Source organism: Ophidiomyces ophidiicola, assembly GCF_022830035.1.
Source record: "Ophidiomyces ophidiicola strain CBS 122913 chromosome Unknown scaffold_2, whole genome shotgun sequence".
Lineage (NCBI taxonomy): Eukaryota > Fungi > Ascomycota > Eurotiomycetes > Onygenales > Onygenaceae > Ophidiomyces > Ophidiomyces ophidiicola.
This window is the reverse complement of record NW_026054642.1, coordinates 291874-306414: the sequence shown is the minus strand read 5'-3', so window position 1 is coordinate 306414 and position 14541 is coordinate 291874. Positions and strand designations below refer to the sequence as shown.

At 47.3% G+C, this 14541-nt stretch overlaps 5 protein-coding genes across 5 annotated transcripts; 2 read left to right on the top strand and 3 right to left on the bottom strand.

Annotated features, from left to right (window-relative positions):
- Positions 1–682: 682 nt before the first annotated feature.
- On the top strand, positions 683–2095 carry PPX1 (Exopolyphosphatase; the record flags this gene model as incomplete). Its single annotated transcript, XM_049249814.1, has 1 exon — positions 683–2095. One exon carries the CDS (start codon positions 683–685, stop codon positions 2093–2095), a length of 1413 nt encoding a protein of 470 aa, XP_049110974.1.
- A 338-nt stretch (positions 2096–2433) lies between these two features.
- LOZ57_000715 (uncharacterized protein) lies at positions 2434–5892 on the bottom strand (the record flags this gene model as incomplete). The annotated part of the gene is made up of 1 exon (XM_049249813.1): positions 2434–5892. The coding sequence occupies one exon, from the start codon at positions 5890–5892 to the stop codon at positions 2434–2436; it is 3459 nt and encodes a 1152-aa protein (XP_049110973.1).
- Positions 5893–6549: 657 nt separating this feature from the next.
- Positions 6550–7796, bottom strand: LOZ57_000714 (uncharacterized protein; the record flags this gene model as incomplete). The annotated part of the gene is made up of 2 exons (XM_049249812.1): positions 6550–7325; positions 7394–7796. The coding sequence occupies 2 exons, from the start codon at positions 7794–7796 to the stop codon at positions 6550–6552; spliced, it is 1179 nt and encodes a 392-aa protein (XP_049110972.1).
- Positions 7797–8174: 378 nt separating this feature from the next.
- LOZ57_000713 (uncharacterized protein) lies at positions 8175–8806 on the bottom strand (the record flags this gene model as incomplete). Its single annotated transcript, XM_049249811.1, has 2 exons — positions 8175–8428; positions 8491–8806. The coding sequence occupies 2 exons, from the start codon at positions 8804–8806 to the stop codon at positions 8175–8177; spliced, it is 570 nt and encodes a 189-aa protein (XP_049110971.1).
- A 765-nt stretch (positions 8807–9571) lies between these two features.
- On the top strand, positions 9572–12569 carry ROT2 (glucosidase II; the record flags this gene model as incomplete). Its single annotated transcript, XM_049249810.1, has 3 exons — positions 9572–9650; positions 9710–10454; positions 10502–12569. The coding sequence occupies 3 exons, from the start codon at positions 9572–9574 to the stop codon at positions 12567–12569; spliced, it is 2892 nt and encodes a 963-aa protein (XP_049110970.1).
- Positions 12570–14541: the final 1972 nt, after the last annotated feature.

Below are 14541 nucleotides of genomic sequence, written 5' to 3'. Positions count from 1 at the left end.
TATTTACAACGTGGAGATTTTATCTGTTTACATTTTTTTTTCTCTCTCTATATGCCTGTAATATGTATAACTTATCATACCTGCCTTTCTTAACTGTTTAGATGGTTGATGGTCATCAGATTTAAGAAGCGCCAATCTGCCTGGAGTAATGGGGACGGGTCCATGGTGGGTGGAGCGCTTTGCTATTGTCTGACCGGAGTTTACTTCTTGCACTTGAATTCTCTTTCTGTTTTTTCTGCTTGATCATCTGGCTCGATGGTTATTTACGTACGCTGTCGATGCCACTTTCCTGTCCCTGGTGGCGATTTCTGATTGTTGCCTGCTTATGGTTCCAACGAGGGAACGGTCAAAGGGTGGGCGGGGCTTCTGTGATGCTACAGTCATCGTGATTATTCTCATGGGTCAATGCTGTATTATTAACTCTATGCTGCTATCTTATGTTGTTCACTTGCTCTCGCAGACCATCTACCGGCTACCTCTCTCACGTGACGGCTCTGTAGACCCGACACCTACCCTCTTAACCGTTCTTTGATCAGTACAAAGTACGGAGTACATACAGGAGTCTACATACTCGCCGGTAACTTGTGTAATGTCTAAGCTCTTGATCTTGTGATTTAACGGCTTAGGAGATTATACGAAGTATAGGCAAAATTGGAGGTCCCTTCAAAAACTTCAAGCTAAAATGGCCGCCCGAACCTTTCAACCTCTGAGCCTGCTTCAATTCCTCAGACATGCTACTCACCATTCTATGACAAATCAAACAACATATGTTCTAGGAAATCCTTCTGCAGATCTAGATTCAATAATATCAGCAATTTTATTTTCTTATTTCTCAGCTTCAAATCCGCAGCGAGAAAGTAATATCTCCCACCAATACGTCCCAGTTATAAATCTACCTAACGTGCCCTCCGGCAGGGCACTTGGAAAATTACGTCCGGAGTTTGTGACAGCATTAAGGCTTGCAACAAATGAAACTGGGCAAGATGATGAAGAGTTACTGAAAAAAAACATCTTAACCCTCGCCAGTCTAAAAGAACAGCTGCATTCCAGCGACAAACCTCCCAAGCCCGCTCAACCTATCAATGTGTTCATGACAGACTGGAATGCTTTGTCAGCATTTGCAAACGGAACTCGAGGGATTGAGGGTATTTCCGGTACCATCTCGGTGAAAGGATGTATCGACCATCATGAAGATGAAAAGTTTGTTCCGTTAGATGTTGGACTACGTTGTATTCAGACCGGGGTAGGAAGCTGTACCTCTCTTGTTGTTCGCGAACTCCAGTCTCGTGGACTGTGGGAGGACAGCCGTTTTCGTGATGCAGCACTGTCAGAAAAAGCTGACCCACCTCCTGAAACATACGAATCGCAAGTCGCAAAGCTTGCTTTAGCGGCAATTCTTGCCGATACCGTCAATATGACAGCAAAAGACAAAGTCTCAGAAGTTGACCGGCGGGCAGTATCATTTCTAGAAAATAAAATCAGGCAAGCAGAAGATACCGTTTGGGACCGTAACGACTTCTACGAACAGATAATTCAGGCAAAGAACGCAAGCGTAGACAATCTAACCATCAACGAGGTCTTAGGCCGCGATTACAAAGATTGGATTGATCAGATAATCCGCCCAGTTTCCTCTAATCAGAGTATGAGTGTCAAAACCGGTATATGCAGCGTCGTGAGGTCTCTGTCGTGGCTCTTCGTTAAATCAACAGAAGAAAATGGAACACATGGGGCTTCGCAATCGCCTGTCGGCAGTTTTCTCTACTCCTTGCATAACTTTGCACTGTCGAGAAATCTAGATGTCGTTGCTGTAATGACGGCATACAACTCTCAGCCAGGTGACAAGTTTCATCGTGAGCTACTGCTATATGTTCCAAATGACGCCTACATCCAACATTTGGCAACTTTCAAGGCTCTTGCTACTGACGCCCTTGGTCTAAAAATGAAAATGGGCAAACAATATCAAGCTCCAAATAGTTTGGCTGCTTTTCAGCCAAGGACCCCGCTTCTTGTGCATGTCTGGGATCAAGAAAATGTATCTAAGAGCAGAAAACAAGTTGCTCCCTTGTTGAGAAGCATTATGACAGGAGCCCAATGATTGTCAACGCCCACCTAAGGCATGTCGTTTTGCCAATCAGATAATTGAACATAAATGCTCCTAGGAATGAGAGGGATTTGTTGTGCAAAATTCATACGAGAGTTGACTCTGGTACGAAGTCAACAATTGAACAAAAGAAAATGGATGGGGTTGTTATTGTAATTGAAATAAAAAGTTCAGACATAAGCATGTGTTACAGGTTCTTTAGCTCTGTACAATGAAAAAGGAAAAGGGCTCACTCAGGATATAGAACCGCTTGCAAAGCTGTGGATCAAGATGCGCCAAATCAATTATAGTCTAAACAGGTAAATTGAACCACAAAATAGAATAGAAGGGATTCAGATGCACTCCCATTCTGCCCAAACACACCATCTAGCACTCCGATCTGCAAGGACCAGTCCTCTCCAAACGCCTCGCTCACTAACTTTAATAACCGTCTCCCAAACGCTCCCATCAGCTACTCCATCATCAATCCACTCAGAGGCCGTATTCATTGTTATCATATGATCTGCTTTTCTCGTCAATCGTAATATTTTGCCGGACGGAGTTTGTATCGCCAGTTTTGCCGGCTTTTCACGGGAACCATTACTCTTACTGTTTACGGAGGCGGACGACGCATTTGAGGCGGTGGCTATGGACGATACCATACTAAGCGAACTTGAAGGCCGGGCAAACGGGTTTGGAGACAATCTTCCGCTCACTTCGCTGAAACTTGATGTCGATGATGATGAATACGCTGGATGCTGGCGAACCGCAAAGACGAAAGTATTATTGATGGCTAGCCGAGCACATTGCGGCTGAATCACGTATAGGTCATGGCGTTGTGCGTGAGGTGTTGGATGCCGAAGGACGAACTCAAAAGGAGGGTTGTCTCCAGTATGAAGTATCGGAATAGCGAAAGCCAATGGATGAGGAATGTCTTTCGAAGAGTGCATGAGGCCTTTCTTGCCAGCATACACCTTCAATACACCCTGTCCCTCGTCACCAGGTAAAACCGCTTTGATCGTGAATCTCTTCTGCTCATGGAACCAATCAGCCTGGGCCAAAGCTCGCTTCCTAACCACATCTCCACTCTCAAAACGATCACCATCTGCATCGTGCGCAAAACTAATTGCCTCGACCTCCGCAACACACTCCACGTCATGTGGAACGTGGATGCGAATTTGCACAGTTTCTAGCCCGGTGATATGTATCAAACTAGTATCATACTTTGGAATGTGTAGGTCGTTTTTGAAAAATGATGGGCACGCAACTGGCAGGGAAAGCAAAATGTCAGGATTGATAGGTGGGCAAATGTGTTGCTGTTCGGCTGCCATTGGGACATGTGTATAGCAAATTTCCATAGGGCGAGTTAAAAAGTACCAACTGTCAGCAGCTTGTGGGTTTGCACCAGAGTAAAGTGATCTTCGCGGATGTGTCGGGCTCGACAATGAACAGTCCATGGTTCGCCATTCTCCATCGATTAGGACTGCATTCCACCAATGGTTGGGTCTCGAGAGGCAATCAAAATCAACAGCTTCACCAGGCGTCTTTAAATACCCCCTAATCACCTCGGCATGAAGACCAACTGAGGAACACATTTCAAACACTAAGACGGCAACCTCCTGGGGGCACCCTCGTTTCATTAAGATGACTCTTCTCAGATCGACCTCGCCATCTAGATCATCGTCCCACGCAATCTTTTCGCTGACCCAAGTAAAAATGGCACGTAGTCGCTGGGCATCGCTCCGATATGGTCGGCAAACGTATCCTTGGGCAAGGCTCGTTGGATTCATCATTGGTGGCAAGCTGGTAATGAACCGAGCACTTTTATCGACAAGCTGCAAATTTACTGTATTCCAATTCGTTGGGTCGGCTATTGGAAGGCCATCGATGCCCTCGTCCCCTTCGGCACTGTCGTAAAATTCCTGTATTGGAGCAATAACGGCAAAGTCCAGCATCTCACAACGCTCTGCTCTTTCAAGAAGCTCATTCCTACTGGGAGTAGTGGCACGATTAACGTCTCTTCGTACCTGGACCCAGTCATGACCACCAATTCCCATATCCTTCGAGGCATCTTTCCCGTATCGAGTAGGAGAAAGAGAGGCAATACCACCTTGAAGAAGACTTTTCGTTGGGGAAGAGGGACGGGAACCCTGGGCTGCGGCGATATTGCTTCTTGCGGTAGCCGCCCCGGTTTTTGCTGACTCGAGAATTTTCTTCAAAAACCCCGACTTTTTTGATTTCGGGGTTGCTAGCCCTCCTAAAACACCAGGCGAATCTGCTTTTTGAAACTCGGACCATCCCAAGGCAGACGTAGCTCCTTGACGGGAGGAATTATGGCTTGAATGATAAGATATTCCAGTCAAGGGCGTCTGTGGCCTACTATACATCGAGCCTTCTCTCTCGTGGCCGTACGTTCCCCGGGATTGAGGACGGTGAACCGGACTTTCAGGCTTATTTAATATGCTGTACCCTTTGGAGCGCCGTGCAAAGCTTGCGGCACTTGTAGCACTGAATCCTCCAGCAGATGCGCCACTCATTACACTCTGGCTTGTTAGCCCCGTACTAGTTGTGCTGTTTGTCGCAATACTTTGGATGCCGCTAGATGAATTGGTTGCAATTGACTTTGTAGTGTAAGTGCGACTCAGGTAAGCATGATTGAGTTCACCAATGGATTTTCGAATTCGTATCGAGCGCTGACGCAGTGAACGAAGGCTGTCGTGCTCATAAGAATCGTGGTTTGGGGGGGTGGGTGGAGGAAGATGAAGCTCGTCACGGTCCTTGTTCTCCTGCGCATGTAATTGTCGCAATCGACTTTCCATTCTTTCGACATAGTTGCTAAGTTGAGGCGGGCCATCATGGTAACGAGTGAGGGTATCGTGCTGGTAAGACATGTCATCATTATGCAATTCATTCTGCCCGCCATTTCCTGAAGTTAGCTGTCGGCCGCGTCTATCTTCAACATCATTTCCCTGCAGTCGAGTAAAGGAGTCGGTGGACCAGGAATGAAACGGCGAGTGACTGCGTGGAGGTTCTGGTGATGGGGGCCCACGATGCAGGCTCATATCGTGGAGCGAAGACATTACGTCTTCTATGGCATCCCTTAAAGGCGACGGCGTATTGCCGTGCATTGGGGAATGTGGGCAGGGAGAGGGAGTTCTTGGGGGATAGCTGCCTGGCATCTGATCATGGCGAGGCGGCTGAGGAGACACGGAGCGTCTATGTAGAATCCGGTGCGGGGGCGGCGGAGGTGGTGGCGGAGAGTCCGGGGCTTCAGCCATTGGTGGGGGCGGAGCGGGCGAGAGTGCCCGCGTTGGAGAGCGGGCGGGAGCTGCATTCCGTCTTATCGTTGGCGTACGGTCCGGGTCACGGCGCGTAGGAGTTTGATTCTGGGATACGGGCGTCGTTATCGAGGGTTCAGCAGCGGGCGTATTCTGTCGGCTCAGCGTGCCAGATGGTCCGATGACTTCCTTATATCCCTGGAATGGCTTTCTAAATACCGTCTTCCGCTTTTTGGGGCCGGTGAGTGAGTTCGACGGGGTGACTTGTGCGCTCAGCGGCAAGGGACTGACAGAACGGCTACAAGGAACAAAGCTCTCGTCCAGAACTTTTACAAAGTTGGATGGGAACACTCCGACCATTCTCCTGTCGCGCTTCAACCGGCCTGTCCACCACGACCCATCCCCGGCATTGAGACACTCGATCAGGTCACCTTCCACAAAGCCCAGGTCGCGTTTTGTCTCCCCACCCCACGAATACACGGCTCTGCACCAACAAGGGAATTTTGTCGGTAACTGCGGCGCCTCAGGGGCCATGATGATGTGTCAGGAGGTCGGGCGGAGACGAGGAAAAAAGGAGAATCGCAGAGCTTCAAAGCCCAGGCCGAGGTCGCATAACATAGACGAACAGTGGTTCAAAACCCTAGGGGTAATGGCATCGGATGGTGGCCGAAATATTGAATGTTATGGCCGGCACACAGGGACATCTACTGCCAAAGCATAGACTGGTAGCTCTGGAAACGAGTGACAGGCAAGAACGACGTCAGAATCAAAGCTAAAATGTAGGGAAGGACGGCGTGTAGACCCAGATCAACAGCACGGACACGCCACTCACCACAACAGCCGCAGCGCAGGCGAGATTTCCATGTTTGCCGTGCGTGTTTTGGATGCTCGACGGCGCTGCAGTGCCAGATCACGGGGTCGCGGCTGTTTACCCAGTGCCGTTTCGGGCCTAGCGCCGGCTTATCGATAAAGCTCTATGACCGCATCGACGGCGGCTCGGCAGGGTTTTCTTCTTCCCAGCCCGGTCAAAAAGCCTCGATTATCACTGTCTGGAATAATGCTCTTTGCTTTTGCGGGTCTTATTACTAGAGGAAGCACAGGCTGCCTTGGCCTGGCCGAGAATTGGCTCGATCTGTGGTTGAACAGCCGGATCTCACGGAACCAAGCCATGAGCCACACACCCTATGTGTGTCAACGATCGCCAAATATTCGTTGTTCTGCACGCACCACCCACTGTGATTGTTTTTGAATATCATCCACGCTAAGAATCCCTGTTTCACAGATATAGAAATCAATGTAACTCGCAGGCACCCATTCAAAGTACACATTCCTGACCCGGACGATCCGTTTCCACATCTCCAGCGATGCACTTTGCTGTACGTCGGCACTCCAGGCACGCATTAACTCTGCCGGGCTGTTGTCCTCTTCTGTGGGCCCGGCCCCATGATCCGGCTTGTCCACTTTCTCAGTTTCCGATATCACAATGGCGACAGCACTGTTTGCGATATGTTTCGCGCAAACGACCGCTGGGAAACTGCCAGTCTTATTGCTGACATCCCCACACGCAGAAATTCTGTCGGCCCCCAGGAGAATTATATCAGCCTCTCTTGCCAGAATTGCAACGCTTGCATCAGAGGCGATCTCGATTTCCAAATTATTGAATGCCTTGCTCATTGCCTGATCGGCCAGTATTTTCGCTAAGTCCGCCCCTTCGCATAACGGACGAGACTCCATGATGCGCAGCCGTACCATGAGCGGGTTGCTGTTATCACCGGTACCATGGAAATTCTCTAGCTGCAACAAAGCTAGCAGGGCATGTCGGATAGTAGAACTCAGGCTTAGGGTCAAAATCGTAACAGTACGTGGTGTAGATTCGGGGCTGCTGGGAAGAAACTTATGACGAATGAATTGTTGCAAGTAAGCTCCCATTCCAGGATCACTTCTATCCCTTCTACTGCATACGTAGTCTTCGATTATTTTTAACCTGCATATTATCAATTGCTGTCTCATCGATGGGCTCATTCTAGAGACTCACTCCCTAGCTCTGTCTTTACCTTCAACACCGCCTCGTTGATCGCAGCGCTCATACTAGGCCTCGCATACGTAGAAATAATCCAACCAGTCCTACGAACTGCGGTCCACCACACCCGATACTTATAATCTTCGTCTTTGTCCTTTTCTTGTGCTAACCCCACATTGATCATATTACACACCAGTGCAAGGCATTCCACTGCATCTGTTGCAAGCTCTCTTGCGCCACTTCTATGATTATCTCTCAATTGCCTGATATATTGGAGTAACGTTTTATGCTCGCCTTCATGCCACCTTTCTGTCACTCGTGAATGGCAACGGGGCGGAGTCGTTGGGACTAGTGATAAGTCGAGTAAATCTGAGTATGGGTACCCAGGGCTGGGAGGCGGACACCCTGCATTCACCATGGAGAACTTGATAATTGTACCATTGATTATGCTAGAGTGTTGTCTTGAATGGTATAATGCTATGTAGTGGACGTGATATAAGCGTCGGGATATAAGCGTGAGGAGGCCGTTAGATGGGTTCCTTCCGGAGCTTGGTGGTGGGATATTTTAGAGTTTATGGACATTATAACCACAGTGTAGAGGGACGACTGATAGTTAGGGTCACGGAACATATTCCCACTGAAAGCACACAAGTATTCTATATAGCATTAAATGGCAATATTATTTCTTCGAAAAAAAGTAAGATATGTACGCAGTAGGTTTTGCCAGACCATATCATGCTAGCTTCTCTATTGCATTCGTTCGCCCTCCAGTAAAATCAGAGAACAAATTTTGTGTTCATGAGTAAACGCAAGCATTGGGATCCGTACTATACTCGACCCGCGCCGCAATACCAATGCAGTTCTGGTTATGACCTGGGTTTTGGAAGCCAGCCGCCCAGATGCTCCACGAGTTCTGAATGCTGTTGGGACAGGCTACTAGATCGTTTCCGGCGAATTGGAGATGATTTTCGCTATTAATAGACCACCCCGTGAGCTCGGCATACCGGGGATGCCCGGAACTTCCTGTGATGTATCCGATTTTTCCCATGCCTACATGTTTAGGGGTTAGTTGAAAATGAAATATGTAAGAACAAATGCTGTTTGTTATATACCCATGCCGGAACGGTCAACAAACATCTGCTGCTTCTCGGCAGATTCGGGGGTGTAAAGGAAGAGGGCGCCGTCCTTGATATAGAAGGTCGCAAATCGCTCGTTGGGCCGGTTGCATTGGGCGTTCTGGTTAGGAAGATTGGCGAAAATGCTGCTTAAGGATGCACTGAGTGCAGCATTATGGACTGCGTTGCCGGAATGAATAGCAATGAGGCCAAAATACTTGTTGGGGTTAGATCCCGAGCATGTGTCTGTGGTGGGTAGGGCGGAAGCACTGATAGCCCCCAGGCCGGCAAGAAAAAGGGTAGAAAATCGCATTTTGAATAGCTAGGTCGGATTTTAGCAAACGACTAATTCTATTTCCAGTCGAAAAATCGGGAGAGAAGTAGCAACGAGGCGGAGTGCAATGCTGCCGTTTACGAGGGATGCAGCTGCATTTTATAACCCTCGATGGATGGCTTTCCAGTTGATGACTTTGTAGCTCTACCTAAACACAGTCCCGAAGTCCCCGGAAAGTGAGACATCAAGCTATTTTTGTCAAGCTGGTCATCCACGATTTGACTGGAGAAGTGGCGGCCAAGGAACAACTACCAAACATTTGCATGTTCTCACTGGTCAGGTGAGCCATTCGCTCGTGTTCGCAATGCAATGCAGGCGGAACTTCTCCCGTTAAAGAAAATGCAGGAAAATGAGCGGTGTTGGTTTGGGTGTGATTGTGGAGAGCACACAAAGTGCAAGAATAGGAGGTCAGCTCTCGGGACACGGAATACTCCGTACTCCGATCGGGCACTCCATGTTACCTACTCCGTACTCTAGTTAGTTATGGAGAATTTTGACCAGGTCACGTGATGATACACCTTGTCAAATGTATCAGTCTGTTCAGGCGCCATAGGTGTAAGCACAAGCCCTTATACCCCTCAGGTCGTCACAAAATAGCTGGCGCGTGTTGTTTGCTAGGATCCGGAAGCACTGCCCGTGCCATATTTGTCTTATGAGCTCTATGGAGTGACTTGTTCTCTATCTCCGCTACCCATCTAGCTACGTTGCGCTTTGCTAGCTCGCTCACCTACTCCGTCAGCCCTCATGGCGCTTTTCCGAGCTCCTTTGCGATCTTTGGCCCTGGTGGCTATTGTTATTATCACAAGTTTTGTCGTTCCTGGTTGTAAGTTTGAAAGCTCGGTGCTATATAGCTACTTTTGTTTAACACGAAGCTTGCCATAGTCATGGTTAAACACGAAAATTTTAAGACGTGCTCGCAGTCTGGTTTCTGCAAGCGAAATAGAGCCCTTGCAGATACAATTGTGGATAAAGCATCAGCTTGGTCCTCCCCTTATCGACTTGACCCGCACTCGGTCACCTTCAAGAATGGGCAATTGAGCGGCATAATCATCAAGTCAACAACAGCGGACGGCGACGTTCGCCTTCCGCTAGCCGTAACATTTCTCGAATCAGGTGCTACGCGGGTGACAATTGATGAAGAGAAACGTCAGAAAGGAGACATACAATTGAGACATGGAAGCACTGTAAGGAAAGAGCGGTATAATGAGGCTGCGAAGTGGGCGATCACCGGAGATGTTACCCCTAGCTTATTGGCGCAACTAGAGAAAGACTCTGGCAACGGATACACTAACGTCGTTTTTGGAGCTAATCAACAATTCAAGGCCGTCATCAGACACTTCCCTTTTGGCATCTCCTTTGAGCGCGATGGCATACCGCACGTTAAGTTTAATGATCGAGGGCTGCTTAATGTGGAACATTGGAGGGCTAAGATTGAGAAGAGCACTGATTCTTCGGATACCACCCTAGATACAGAAGATTCAACTCTGTGGGAAGAATCTTTTGGAGGAAACACCGACTCGAAACCGAGAGGACCCGAGAGTGTTGGTTTAGATATTACATTTCCTGGATACAAACACGTGTTTGGCATACCGGAGCACGCCGACTCTATGTCGCTTAAAGAAACTAGGTATTGCATCCCAGGTCTACTAGATTACTCACTTCTAACTTCAGTAGGGGCGGTGAGGGTCAGCACAGTGAACCATATCGTCTTTATAATGCCGATGTGTTTGAGTACGAATTAAACAGCCCCATGACTCTGTATGGCTCGATTCCGTTTATGCAAGCCCATCGTGGCGGATCCACTGTCGGTGTTCTTTGGCTTAATGCAGCAGAAACTTGGGTTGACATCGTTAAAATGAAACAATCCCCTAACCCACTATCCCTAGGAGTTGAAGAAACCACAGATACCCAAACCCACTGGTTTTCTGAGAACGGACTCCTTGATGTGTTTGTCTTTCTTGGACCAAACCCTTATGACATCGCTAAAACCTATGGGGAGCTTACTGGGTTCACGCAATTACCGCAGCACTTTGCCATTGCATATCACCAGTGTCGCTGGAATTACGTGACCGACGAAGATGTGAAAGAAGTTGACCGAAAATTTGACATGTATCAAATACCCTATGATGTAATATGGCTTGATATCGAATACACGGATCAGAAGAAATATTTTACCTGGGACCCACATACATTCCCCGATCCTATTGGTATGCAAAAACAGCTTGATTCCTCGGAGCGGAAACTCGTCTACATCATTGACCCACACATCAAAAACGAGGGCAATTACCCTGTTGTTGATGAATTGAAGAGCAAGAAATTGGCTGTTAACAATAAAGATGGGAACATCTACGATGGTTGGTGTTGGCCAGGATCCTCACATTGGATTGATTGCTTTAATCCCTCTGCCATCGAGTGGTGGAAAGGCTTGTTCAAATACGATACCTTCAAAGAAACTCAACACAACTCTTTTGTTTGGAATGATATGAACGAGCCGTCGGTTTTCAATGGGCCCGAAACAACAATGCCAAAGGATAATATCCACCATGGGGGCTGGGAGCATCGTGACGTCCATAATCTGAATGGTATGACATTTGTTAATGCAACTTATCAAGCATTATTGGAGCGTAAACAGGGTGAACTCAGACGTCCTTTCGTACTAACTCGTTCCTTCTATGCTGGGTCTCAGAGGCTCGGTGCAATGTGGACTGGCGATAATCAAGCGAACTGGGAACATCTTGCTGCCTCTTTACCAATGGTTTTAAACAACGGAATCGCTGGCTTTCCATTTGGAGGTGCCGATGTTGGCGGGTTTTTTGGTAACCCAAGCAAAGAACTTTTAACAAGATGGTATCAAGCAGGCATTTTCTACCCATTTCTTCGTGCACATGCTCATATTGACACTCGAAGGCGTGAGCCATATTTGAGCGGGGAACCATACACTGCAATTATCACTCAAGCTTTGCGACTGAGATACCAACTCCTACCAGCCTGGTATACTGCTTTTCATCAGGCTTCGATTGATGGCTCTCCCATCGTTCGACCCCAGTACTATATCCATCCCTTCGACGAACAAGGTTTTGCAATCGATGACCAGTTGTACCTCGGCTCTACTGGTCTGCTCGCAAAGCCTGTAGTTACCGAAGGAGCAACTACCGTTGACATATATATTGCTGATGATGAAAAATATTATGATTATTTTGACTACACTGTATACCATGGGGCTGGAAAAATGCACACAGTACAAGCACCATTAGAAAAGATCCCTCTCTTGATGCAAGGTGGCCATGTGATCCCTAGAAAAGACAGACCACGCCGAAGCAGTGGCCTGATGAAGTTTGACCCATATACCCTCGTTGTCGTCCTAGATAAGAATACTAAGGCAGAGGGTGAGCTTTACGTTGATGACGGTGAAACTTTTGATTATCAAGGTGGTGCCATAATTCACCGACGCTTTGTCTTCGACAAATTCGCCCTGTCCTCAGAAGATCTAGGGATTAGCGGTATCAAAACCGCGAAATATCTAAAAAGTATGGCAGAAGTGCGTGTTGAAAAAATTATTGTTGTCGGTGCTCCTGCCGAGTGGAAGGATAAAACGACAGTTTTGGTACAGGAAGACGCTACACCCAATCCCACGCAAACCTCGTTGGAATGGCATAGTTCTGGAGCTGGGAAATCATCTTTTGCTGTTATTAAGGACCCCGGCGTCTCAATCACCAAATCCTGGAAGATAGACTTTTCTTGAATGGGTCGAACTATTGCATTTAGCCATTAACTTGTACTTTATACCGATAAAGGATGGCAGAACCTAATCAGGTCAAATGATATCTTATTTTATAGTTTGTTGAGTAAGCTACTTTTCTGCTGACTAACTATGTTTGATTATCTAACTTTGTAACACAGCTAGCTTGGCAATTGGTGAAATGCGCCAAGCCTACGGAGTACCGAGTGTGGAGCACTACTTGAGCCAACCAAGTATCCTACGCGCACAGCGCGTCGTCATCTCAGCTCAATATGTAATGTTTCTAACTAGTGCATAGTTGGTTGACTGATCTAATCATGGACACGGACGCAATCTGACCCTCATCTTTGCTCAAACACTCTTTCATCTGCTATCGTTCCGAAAAACTCACCGTATTTGTTAGTTAGCTGATCTCCCGCTTACTTTCACCGACCGTTCTCCCTAGCGTGCTTGTAGTAGTGCGCTAACAAAAAAGTTGTCAACTGCAGGCTGTCTGGAACAGCTTTCATTCCGTTCTCTCTGTCAATTGATCTTACTACTTCGTATCCCGTACTGGACGTCTATTGCGCCTTTCCACCCTTTGCCGGTTAAACTGAAATTTTCCGATACTTTCTGATAGCCAATCTCGTTTGGATGATAATCGTGTGAGCACGATAGCCCTTCTCGGAGACCCCGAGAGCTGTAAAAACAGGAAAGAAGGCGGTCATAAATAGAGACTCCTCACGATGAGGCTAGTCTCCGCGACTATGGAGTATGGCGCTCCGCTTTTGTAAGACTCCCTCCTCGAGCTACGCTCACCAAAAGGTCTTAACACTCTCCCACAGCTTAGTCTTATCCCCAATTCTATCATATGCAGATCAGATATATAGCATACAGCGGACAAGAAGCTCCGCAGGCTTCTCGCTGGATATACCCTTAATAATGCTCGTTGCATCAATTGTTAAGTGGGTGTCTCTATAACTGAAATTGAGTTGTCTAGGCGCATCAAACTAACATAGAGTTATTTAGGATCTTTTATTGGTTCAGTGATCCGTACTCCTTTCCGTTATTTATACAGGCGTTGGTGATGATTGTTGTACAAATGTTGTTACTGAAAGTCGCGCTTGATCATCGCCCCCAGTCTCCAGTCGACCATACTCCGTTTATTGGACAGTTGCCTGGTGGAAAAGACGGGTTCAGAAGACCTTTTGACTTCTGGCAATGGAGGGCAACGCGCCCGTATGTGCACCTTGAATATCTGCGTTGCATTTTTTCACGTTATGAACTAGCTGCTAATATGCCATGGTTTAGCTATTGGACATTTCTCGGCTATCTATCGTTAACTCTCGCCCTTGTACAGGTGTTACTCCCCCCTGTCTCTAAATCAAAATTATATACTGCGCTTCTAGGTTTCGCTGGTCTTGGGATCGAGGCTTTTCTCCCGATTCCTCAGATACTTGCCAATCAGAGATCACAATCCTGTAACGGCTTCCGGGTATCTGTTATTACCGCCTGGCTTCTAGGAGATGCTATGAAAATGGGCTACTTTTTCTACAGCGGCAGCTCGGTACCATTGGCGTTTCGGATCTGTGGGGTTCTACAATGCATCTGTGACTGCTACCTAGGTATACAATATTGGATATTCGGGAATGGACAGCCTAGCAGACTGGAGAAAGTACCCTCTAGCAATGACACTATTCAGAATGATGATCGATGGGGTATGAAAGATGTGGACGTGCGATTATCATGACCATTTTGGCATGGAAAGGATCTAAAATATACGGCAACCATGTAACAAATGCCTTATAGACTTCAAATCTTAATTTATATATATATAAGATGTTGCTGATTTTTGGTTGTTGTTCTCCCAGAGACACTACAATGGTTAAGGCCCGCATGAAGGTATTCGGAGTAGCTAACTACCCCAACGAAAACAAAACTGAGAGCCAACCTCCAATTCAAGTGTTGACCAAGCTACTCCAGATATTTGACAGAA